The 11,767-nt window shown below is 50.2% G+C and overlaps 1 protein-coding gene across 1 annotated transcript; it reads left to right on the plus strand.

Annotated features, from left to right (window-relative positions):
* The first annotated feature begins 1,683 nt into the window (after positions 1-1,683).
* LOC149328307 (uncharacterized) lies at positions 1,684-2,943 on the plus strand. Its single transcript, XM_089561967.1, has one exon. It carries the CDS (start codon positions 1,708-1,710, stop codon positions 2,941-2,943), a length of 1,236 nt encoding a protein of 411 aa, XP_089418093.1. The 5' UTR covers positions 1,684-1,707.
* The last annotated feature ends 8,824 nt before the right edge of the window (positions 2,944-11,767 follow it).

Below are 11,767 nucleotides of genomic sequence, written 5' to 3' on the forward strand. Positions count from 1 at the left end.
AGCAGGAATTACATCACCAAAAGCTTTTATGTAGCCAACCCCTTTCTTAAAACTACTCTCATTGAGACAAATGACATCAAAAAAGAAAATGAAGCACGTTTAGATGTAATTCTTAGCATTAAAAAAGGCGAATGAATGTCACACTAACCGGGCCGCCGCGGTGGCTGGGCACGTTAGTCCAAGTTAGCTGGGCACCCTGTATATATATATATATATATATATATATATATATATATATATATATATATATATATATATATATATATATATATATATATATAAATGCCGCCGCGATGGCTCAGTGGTTATGGTGCTCGGCTGCTGACCCAAACGACGCGGGTTCGATCCCGGCCGCGGCGGCCAGAATTTCTTTGGAGGAGAAATTCTAGAGGCCCGTGTACTGTGCGATGTCGGTGCACGTTAAAGAACCCCAGGTGGTCGAAATTTCCGGAGCCCTCCACTACGGCGTCTCTCATAGCCTTAGTCGCTTTGGGACGTTAAACCCCTTAAACCAATCAATCAAGGTCACACTAACCTTCGAAAGTCAGAGTGATATTGCAGGCACCGAAATGTTGGTTTGGTTTGGTTTATGGGGTTTAACGTCCCAAAGCGACTGAGGCTATGAGAGACGCCGTAGTGAAGGGCTCCGGAAATTTCGACCACCTGGGGTTCTTTAACGTGCACTGACATCGCACAGTACACGGGCCTCTAGAATTTCTCCTCCAAAGAAATTCTAGCCGCCGCGGCCGGGATCGAACCCGCGTCTTTTGGGTCAGCAGCCGAGCACCATAACCGCTGAGCCACCGCGGCGGCGCACCGAAATGTTCAGATAAAAGCTGATCCGCAAACACCGAATGAGAACCTTGCTGACATAATTCAGATCGGGGACGCTATCGACGAAAGCATGTCGTCATGCTAATTCAATGTCTCTAACGCGGTATCAGCTTGCATCATATTATTGTTTACAGTAATGATTTTACAAGCAGTGATTTCCTGCACACAGTCTAGGTCCGAAACTCGCTACCCTATAGTTTTTACGAGGCTGATCATATTTTAGAGCAAAGAAGCATCTACCCTTGTTTGCTTACAAATAGTTGTTATTTATTGACAGCAATGGTGCGTTTCATTGCACTGATATTTGTACTTTGGACGCATTTAAGTATGTCAACACTCCAGTCCCGTGTTGGCCTTTTTGCTTGGGTCAGGTTAATAGCGTGGAGGAAGTGGGAACAAATAAATGAAATACCCTGTAATCACGTCTCTGGTATTCACAGTTCTCGTTTATAAGTTTATACCTCACTTACTGAAGTGATTTAAGTTCTAGTTGTGCTTTCATTACATCCGCCGGTGTGCACTCTTGTCCCGTTCTGTTGCAAGACGCGATGAGAGCTCCGTGGAAATTTCACGGTCAAACTGCATGGCTTTTTGGGCGTTAGAGGTGCTTGTTAACTTTTCCAATACCTTGTACTGAAGATGTTCCGTCGCTTTTAAATATATTGTTACCGATTAACTGGTTACTCGTGAACTGGTTACGAATCGTGAACGAAGAAGTGGCGGTGCGCTGAACGACGACGACGTTGACAGTTGGTAGCTGGGCCCTCGGTGTCTGAGCTGAGTGCTGGCCATCTCAGAGCAGCCGTCAATATAGACTTACCGCCGTAAAATCCCCGTAACATCTTTTGGTGGAGGTCGCGGGTTCGAGCCGACATGCCGACGACCCGACGAGCCGACGAGACGACGGGCCGAACCGGCGAGATGACTACCGACCCGGCCCCTCCGTCTGCGCCTGCCGCGCCAACTGTCGTCGTAGCCCACCCTCGCGACCCGGGCACATTCTGCGGTACAGATGGCGTGGACGTCGAGGACTGGCTCTCGCTTTATGAGCGTGTTAGCCAGCACAACAGGTGGGACGCCACGCTGATGCTGGCCAATGTGATATTTTATCTTGCCGGCACCGCACGCGTCTGGTTTGAAACCCACGAAGAAAAAATTGCCACGTGGGATGCCTGCAAGCAGAAGCTCCGCGACCTGTTTGGGAAACCAGTTGGCCGTCAGCTTGCTGCCAAAAAAGAACTTGCAGCTCGCGCCCAAACGGCCACTGAATCATATATTACATACATTCAAGACGTCTTGGCACTGTGCCGAAAGGTGGATCCCAACATGACCGAAGACGATAAGGTAGGCCACATTCTCAAAGGCATTGCCGGCGATGCCTTCCACCTTCTTCTATGCCGGGACTGCTCTACGGTTGACTCCGTTCTGCAGGTGTGTCGACGCTTCGAGCAGGCCAAGCACCGGCGCGTTGCACACCGCTTTGACCGCCTGCCTAACACAGCTGCCAGTTCCACATGCGAGGACCTGCTGACACTGAGGCAGCCTTCAAACCCCGACAACGTGACTCGCATCGTGCGCCGTGAACTGGAGGCCCTGGCTCCTGTTACGACCAACGCGCCCTTGTCGGACAACACCCTGGCCACAATATCCCTTATTCAAGCTGTCGTCCGCCAGGAGGTCGCCAACTTGGGCATGCCCTCCAGCCATCGTCCCGTCGAACCTCGGAGTGCGAGCCCCATCTCTCCCGTGGTCGCTACTGCTGCGGCCCGCAACACCTTCGTCCCAAGTTACACAAGGTATCGCAATCCGGATGAGTGGCGTACCCCTGACGACCGGCCGATCTGCTTTACGTGCTCGCGCGTAGGCCACATCTCTCGCCACTGCCGCAGCCGTTGGTCCGCACCTCCCCGACCTTTCCCCTACGTCGACCGCCGTTATGACTATGGACCCCGTCGCTTCACGCCTCGGAATGACCCACCCAGCGCCGACTCCACACCGCCTCCTCGTAGAACCAGCCGCTCTCCCTCCCCGACAGCCCACCGTTCCCGCTCACCTCTTCCGCACCGCAGTTACTCACCGTCCTCTGCAGGCAGCTTCGCGGAAAACTAGCCAGTGCAGCTCCCGGAGGTGATGCTGCATTGGTGCCCCGACCTGAAAATCCTCTACTGACCCAGCCTTCGCCCTGTAATCTGCTCGACGTTTTTGTGGATGGTGTTCCCGTTTCTGCCCTCATTGACACTGGTGCCCAAGTCTCGGTCGGTTCTTAGCTCATTCTTTTGCCGTCGCCTCAAAAAAGTTCAGACCCCTGCCGCTTCGCCCACCGTTCGCGTTGCCGATGGCAGCACTGCTGCCGTCACTGGCCTGTGCACTGCGCGCGTCACTCTTGCCGATCATCACATCCCAGTTTTGTTCACCGTCCTCTAACACTGCCCTCACAATGTGATCCTTGGTCTAGACTTTCTAACCGCTCACTCTGCACTTATCGACTGCTCCAGCGGCCTTCTACGATTAGACCTGCCTCTCAGCTCAGCCGACACACCCTCAAGCTCCACGCCCCGCCTTCGCTCCACCGAGTACGCTCGCCTGCCCCCCGACTCTGCCGTTTATCTGCCTATGTCACCATTTCCTGCGGTTCCTGATGGGGATTATCTTGCCTGCCCACTCGCCGATGTCGTTCTCTCCCGCAATGTTGTTCTTCCGCACCTCATCGTGAGCGTCACCAAGAATAGCACCTACCTTCCTGTCCTTAACTTCAGCTTGTCACCACAAGTTCTTCCTGCAGGCATATCGCTTGCTACTTTGTCTTCTCTCACCGACTGTACCGTCACTGCTATCTCACCTGGACCGCCTTCGACTGTCTCTCAAGCGCCCGACATCCCGGCCAACGTTCCGCAATCCATTTCTGCCCCGAGCATGCACAGGATCTTCACAACCTTTTGGTGTCCTACGCCGACATTTTTGACTTCGCTTCTGCTCCTCTGGGTCAAACATCGGTAGTGACTCACCGCATTGACACCGGCGATGCAAGACCTATACACCGGAGGCCTTATCGTGTGTCGCTACCAGAGCGCCAGGTCATCCAGCGGGAGGTGGACAAGATGTTGGCCAACGATATCATCGAGCCTTCAAACAGCCCTTGGGCATCTCCTGTCGTGCTTGTGAAAAAGAAAGACCAAAGTTGGCGGTTTTGCGTCGACTATCGTCATCTCAACAAGGTCACGAAGAAAGACATCTATCCCCTTCCGCGCATAGATGATGCCCTGGACTGTTTACATGGTGCTCGCTACTTTTCTTCCATCGACCTTCGTAGCGGGTATTGGCAAATCTCTGTTGACGAAAGAGACCGCGAGAAAACAGCTTTCGTCACCCCTGATGGCCTTTACCAATTTAAGGTCATGCCCTTCGGCCTTTGTAACGCCCCTGCCACATTTGAACGGATGATGGACTCGTTACTCCGGGGCTTCAAGTGGACGACCTGTCTTTGTTACCTAGATGATGTAATTGTTTTCTCGCCCTCTTTTGAAACCCAGCTGCTTCGCCTTTCGTCCATCTTGGCACTTTTCTGCCGCGCAGGTCTTCAACTCAACTCAAAAAAATGTACTTTCGGCCGCCGCGAACTCAAAGTCCTCGGCCATTTGGTGAATGCGAGTGGCATACAACCTGACCCTGATAAAGTTCGTGCCGTCAGTGCTTTTCCCTGTCCCCGCTCGCTCAGCGGTGTCCGCAGCTTCATCGGACTCTGTTCCTACTTTCGCCGGTTCGTCCCGAACTTCGCAGCCGTCGCTCGCCCTCTCACCAATCTGTTGCAGAAAGGCGTTCCTTTTTCCTGGGGACCAGAGCAGGCTACTGCATTCTCCAGCCTTATCGCCGTCCTCACCAACCCTCCTGTATTGGCCCATTTCAACCCGTCTGCCCCGACTGAACTTCGCACCGATGCCAGTGGCCACGGAATTGGCGCCATCCTTGCTCAGCGACAACGCGGCCAGCACTGCGTGATTGCGTACGCCAGCCGTCTTCTTTCTTCCGCCGAGAAGAATTACTCCATCACAGAACGCGAGTGCCTGGCTCTTGTTTGGGCCATTGGAGAATTCCGCACATACTTGTTCGGCCGCCCATTCACTGTTATAACCGACCACCACGCCCTGTGTTGGTTCTCCTCTCTCAAGGACCCTACTGGCCGTCTTGGCCGTTGGGCATTGCGCTTGCAAGAATACACATTTTCCGTGGTTAACAAGTCCGGTCGCCTCCATCAAGATGCAGACTGCCTCTCACGCTATCCAGTCGATTCTCCTTCTACAGACTGTGAGTCGGGTGCCTGTGTCCTCTCCATCTCCGACCTCTCCCACTTTGCCGACGAACAGCGCTTGGATCCCACCCTCACCTCTCTCATCGACCGCGTCAACACCGACCGGCGGGACACTTCTCTGGCCCGGTTTTTGCTGGACGGGAACACGCTGTACCGCCGCAACATGCGACCTGATGGCGCTGAGCACTTGCTCGTTGTTCCCCGACACCTACGGTCCACTATCCTCGAACAATTGCATGACGCACCTACGGCTGGTCATCTTGGTGTCTCCCGTACGTACGACCGCGTGCGCCGGCGTTTCTTCTGGCCTGGTCTGTACCGCTCCGTCCAACGCTACGTGGCCGCTTGCGACGTCTGTCAGCGCCGAAAGAAGCCCGCTGTCCTGCCGTCTGGCTACCTGCAGCCGATTCCCATCCCGATCGACCCGTTCTCTCGTGTTGGGCTAGATTTACTTGGGCCCTTCCCGGAGTCCTCCTCGGGGAACGAGTGGATTGCCGTCGCCACCGATTATGCCACGCGGTACGCGATCACTCGCGCCATTCCAACCAGCTGCGCCACTGACGTCGCTGACTTCCTTCTGCACGACGTCATATTACACCATGGCGCTCCCCGTCAACTCCTTACCGACCGTGGCCGCTGCTTCCTCTCCCGAGTTGTTGACGAAATCCTTCGTTCGTGCTCCGTTCGTCACAAGTTCACCGCTGCTTATCATCCTCAGACGAACGGCCTTACGGAGCGTCTCAACAGCACGCTCACAGACATGCTCGCCATGTACGTATCCGACGACCACCGGGACTGGGACGTAAGCTTCCTTTTGTCACCTTCGCCTACAACTCTTCGCGGCATGATACCGCTGGTTACTCGCCCTTATATCTTCTCTTTGGACGAGACCCCTTACTGCCCTTCGACACTCTGCTGCCCACAGCCGGCCCTGTCACTACATATGCGCGTGACGCTATCGCCCGAGCAGACGCCGCCCGCCAGGTTGCTCGTCACAAGCTCTCCGCCTCCCAAGAGGCTCAAAAACACCGCTACGATGGCCTGCACCGTGATGTGCGCTACCCTGCCGGATCTCTCGTCTTGCTCTGGCTCCCATCCCGTCGTGTGGGGCTATGTGAAAAACTTCTGCCGCGCTACACAGGTCCTTATCGTGTATTACGGGCAGTGACCGACGTAACGTATGAAATCACGCCGCTGCACCCAAAGTCGACGTCCGCTCCACTGAAGTCCGAAGTCGTTCATGTAGCTCGCCTCAAGCCCTACCACCCACCATCGACATCGCACGCCTAACACGCACCGGGACGTTGCCTTCAGCCGAGGAGGATAGTGTTACCGATTAACTGGTTACTCTTGAACTGGTTACGAATCGTGAACGAAGAAGTGGCGGTGCGCTGAACGACGACGACGTTGACAGTTGGTAGCTGGGCCCTCGGTGTCTGAGCTGAGTGCTGGTCATCTCAGAGCAGCCGCCAATATAGACTTACCGCCGTAACATCCCCGTAACAATATTGTCGTTTAGAGCCATGGTCATTCTTACGCCGATGACAGTCGACTAAGCAAGCTGCTGGTATCACCACCAGCAGGTTGTTCACTCTATGCGGGAACATCAGCGTTATGTGTGGTTTAACGTCTTATCGCTGCACATGATGCACTGAACCACGGGCGGTATTTCTAACGTAACCTCAATTTACACAGCACATTTTTTTTTAAAAGACCTTAATTGAAATGCTGCCGCAAATGTGCCCTCACATCCGATCTTCGATCCCGTGCTGATAGCTCATAGTCTGGACTCGTAGTCAGAAAGACCTCCGCCGTAGTGCTACCATATATTTATGAAGACAAGTAACATGCAAATCGTATACGGCACATATTGAACCTCTTCGTGTGAGAGTGCAGCTGCAAACCACATGGAAAAAATATTTTGCACAAAGATATGTCCTCAGTGGTTTTATTAGTCAGTAAGAGATATATATATATGAAACCTGAGACAACACATGTTACAAAGGCGCAAGGCATGGAGCTTGAACAATGCTCCAACAACCAAATCATGCACAGTACAGTGTGCAGTACAACAGCCAACCCTTTAGAAAGTATACATTGTTATCGACGCAACAAGCCCGGAATCAAAATTGGTAAGGGGACAAATTTACAAGCTTGGTATACAGTGTGTTGCTCTGCGGGTGCTCCAAAAAAGACACACTATGTAGATGGCTGAAGACCATGCGTTACACAGTGCCGCTATACAGTACCACACAATCAGTGCAATCAAAATCTTCAAAAACCTCGCAGTAAATTTATAGCGCAATAAATACGTGCATTCGGCGATTTAATGAGGTAAGCAGAGCCTAAGGAAAGAGACCTTCGTGATTCTCTTTTGATTACCGCGCACATCCGGTTCTTGAGAAGCTTCCAGTCGAACAAAAAGCATTCGTCGCGGTGAAGTTTCCAGTATGAAGCAGTACACATCTACATATTCTTGCGTCTCAGTGATTTAAAGCTATAGTAAAGCGAGTAAAGGTACGTGAAATATAACACTCATGTCAGAGAAACACAGGTGCAGTCAAATATTAAAATTCGAAGGACACATACGTGGGTATTCTTTGTCGGTAGCACGCAGAAATGAAAACACTCAATATGGCGAGTGGATTTTTGTATTAAGGCCAAATACCGTATTTACCGGGGCACAGCAGAAAGTGAGATACTCACTCCACAGCTTCATGCTGGATAAAAGGTGCAGTAGTGGAGCTGCTGTGCCACGCCACTGTGCAAAAAATCACGTCTACTGGGCCGATATCTCCAATGTCAAAGTTCTCTGTCAGCCGCGATGGCGCGCTGTAGTAGTTAACATTATGACAGTTTTTCCACTGACGCTTCCAGCGCCCGCTTGTTCTATTACAAACCGACTTCTAGATATATTCCAGAACGAATATTTTGCTCATTTTTCGGCTGAAAAAGGGTAGGTCTCATGGATGAAAGCTGTAGCGATTCATAATCTGGCCGGGTTGGGTTCATGTGCATTCTAACATAGAAACTCTGTCAGTATTGTAGGACCAGTTTGTGCCACAATGTGATAGTCGAAGCTTTCATCCTGCCTTAATTGAGTCGAAAATTTATTTACATATTTTTTCTTAAAAATCAGAAATAGATATTTTTCATGATATATGATTGTTGTCTCGTATACTTTTCTTGGAAAACAGCCTATGATTGCAATCTAACGTGAGATCGAATCTAAGCCCAAGGATAAACTCTGATAAGTAGAACGTATAAAAAGTTCTTCTTGTAAGGGCGATACACGTAGGGAGGAGATCATATTGTCAATGGCTCTTTTAACCACTACACAGATAGCCATGTGTATCGGTTCTAAATGCACCATGTGAACTGGTGCAAGGTGTACAGCGAAGGAGAAATTTGACGGAAACATTCCCAGTTTAATGAAACACACTACATGAAATACGCATGCGCATTCTTCGAACAGTGCACATTGCTTGGAACTGATTAGTTAGTCAATCATTTATTTTATTTATTATTTATTTATTTATTTATTGATACTGCGATCTTTTACAAGACCTTCGCAGGGTGGGCACACAATACATAAATTCTGGAAACAACAAAAACGACCTCAGGAACAAGCAAACAATACAAGAACAATTGATCAACAATTTAAGATCAAGAACACAATTCCAAAAAGTACAAACGAAACACAGAAATGTAGCGGTACGACATTATAAAAAAGTTAGAGGTGGCTTTCAAACCTTTTTAGAGAAGTTTGGGTTACTGCATCATTAGTTAGATTTTTCCAGTCTGCAATCGTTCTGGGGAAAAAGGAGTACTTAAAGGTGTTAATTCGTGCGTTTAATGGTGTTACTGTAAAATCATGGCGTTGTCTTGTGTCGTACCCTGAGGAGAACGATATAATATTGGATGTGTCAATATTGTACTGACCCTTGATTAACTGAAGTAAAAATTTTAGACGACAGATGTGATTTCTGTGAGAGACTGGAAGCAAACCACTTTGATTAAGAAGTGCAGTGATAGATGTGCGGTTATATGAATTGTAAATAAACCGTGCTGCTTTCTTTCGGACTCTGTTTAATTTAGCAATGTTAGATTTAGTGAAAGGATCCCAGATTATGACGGCATATTCTAACATAGGGCGAATAATAGTGTTATACGAAAGTGAACGTACACTGGGGGGGCCGAGCTTCAGAGCACGTCGGAGGAAAAATAGTTTGCGTAGGGCATTAGCTGTAACGTTGTCAATTTAATCGAATGATTGATTGATTCATTGATTGAATGATTAATTGACACACGCTTTCATTAAAAGTTGGCTGCGGTTTAGCTCTGGTTAAACCTGGAGTGACGCGAGAGCTCAGCCGAGCCGCCTACTTATACTGCCGCGATATCTCTCCTCCTCACTACTCACCCCACCCCCCTCCCCCTCTCGACAGGGCCCATGCGCACAGCTACTACAGCTCGGTTTCACCGGTGCACCGCGCCACGGGCAGCAGGAGCTGCTCCGCACCACGTGACTAACCGAATCAAGGCCACGGCGCCGCCACTGAGCTGAAGGTGTGCCATGCTGAAGGCTCGAAGAGGTGGCGTAGTGTAGCTCTCGCTACAAAAATCCATCACACGCACATTTTCGAGCCACTTGTGCTGGCATGTGTCCTGACATTTATCACGGCGGCCGACATGGGTACTGACTGAGGCGTTACTGACTGCCGTAAAGCTTCGTGCTACCGCCTTCTGCCGCAAATTCCTCGAGCTCTGCCCAGAGTAGAACGACGGCCGGGCTGTCATAAAGAACTAGAAGGACCCGGGCGCTATACATGGCCGAGCCGAGAGCTGCATGAAGCTCTGCGAAATTTTTCTGTGAAGCTACGAATAACAAGGGCATTCCCATATGATGTGGATAGAGGTCGCCGGACTTCGGCGGCGATGGCACATCTCTTCTTCTTGGTAATTGCTGTCAGTCTTGTGTCTTAATAACGGGGTTAGAGCAGTGTGAGTTGGGAGCCGGCGGACTAAAGTCTTCGTGCCCCTCGGCCGCTCGTATGGGATAGGCAGAATAGGGCATGCCTACTCCTCGCCGCGGTCTTCTCGTTCTCCGCGGAGGTGCGGAAGAGCCTTGCGGCATCGCTTCTTTGCAATTTCTTCCAAGGCGGAGGGGTCCAATAGGCAGGTGTGTGCACCGATAGGGTGATAAGAGCATTCGTTGAGGATGCTATTTTCCATGCAGCTGCCCTCACATCGCTCTTAGTCCACACGTTACCTTCGATGCCTGTGTGCGCAGGCACCGAGGAAATCGTCGCTTTAATCTTTAGAGTGGGTCCCTGGAATGTTGCTAATAATCACCGGCGATAGTACGGTATGTTGGTGGGCTTGCGCTCACCTGTGTCCACGCTTAATATGCAGGAGACATATTTCCAAACAGGTACAGTCTCTACGGAGAGTCACTTCGCATAAATCTTAGCAGAGCGCACTGCGCCGCTTTTGCAGTGCTGTAAGTCATACTTTCACAGTGTTGACGTTGTCGGCGATGGGATAGTATAGCCACATTCACCATGCATGGGTGAGGTCGACCCACGCCACTGTCCGAACATGCTCGAGAACTTCATTCTCGCTGGTGTAGAGATAACCGGCAGCAATGGAGAGCACAGTCACTGCGATATCTGTGTACATGATAATGATACTAGACGGCTGTTTGTGCGCTATGCCACGGTGGAGGGGCTTAGCAAAGGGCTTGCTTCACTACTGGTTGCCACATCATGAAGCCATAGGAGGTGAACATTATAACTTAATTGCGTCAAGGGTGTGGAATAAAAGTTGCTTTTAACACACAGAGCACTCTAAGATACAAAACTAGAATGGTCATAACCATGCAACACTTTTACATGCACAGCATACATCGGATTCCTCGTTTAACAAACACACGAAGCCTAGCTACAAGACCTGCCCCTGGCAATGTTCGAATCTGTCGTAATTAGGGCTGCTTCTGAGAATAAACTATACACTACATACCCTCAAAGCGTGTGTGTCGAAATGAGGTTGTAGCATTTCAAAAGCGATGCAAAAAAAAAGAGTCATGTCTGATCAAGGAAAGACAAAAACACAAAGAACCCTTCTCGTCACACCGAAGAACTGTGCGCAGAAAAGCGGCCCTTTGTAAACTGCGCCTCACTGGCCACAAGCGGAGATCCTCATCACCAGCACGATATGCATCATGGTGACGCTGAGGCTTGTGGCTCCTTCGTACAGAGCTCAACTATCAGGCTGCTGTTGAAAGGAATGATATTCCTGCTGCCACTTGATCTGCTTAACAGAACAGAATTAAGTGTAGATAACAGCTGGATTAAATTTTGTTTACTGCCACAAGTTTACAGTTGAGAACTACAATTTTTCACAAATGATACAGAGTAGTCGCCAGATATACCATACCAACTGCAGAATTGATCGACGCGCACTGTTATTACCTGTGCAAAGACAATTTCGTGTAGCGGACAGGCCGGCGAGGTATGATTGGTTTCGTGTTGATAAGTGCACATCAGAGTCTGCTGCCCCCGCTTTCTAGGGCCGTGCCATACGACATTGCGGTGAACAACACTCCTTCCTGTATAAGTTTGCAAA

This window comes from Amblyomma mixtum, chromosome 9 (genome assembly GCF_055824585.1).
Source record: "Amblyomma mixtum isolate Tamu chromosome 9, ASM5582458v1, whole genome shotgun sequence".
Taxonomy (NCBI): Eukaryota; Metazoa; Arthropoda; class Arachnida; order Ixodida; family Ixodidae; genus Amblyomma; species Amblyomma mixtum.

Excerpts from the sequence above, each read along its gene's own strand:
- LOC149328307 (XM_089561967.1), top strand. The coding sequence starts at position 1,708 with ATGCCGACGACCCGACGAGCCGACGAGACGACGGGCCGAACCGGCGAG.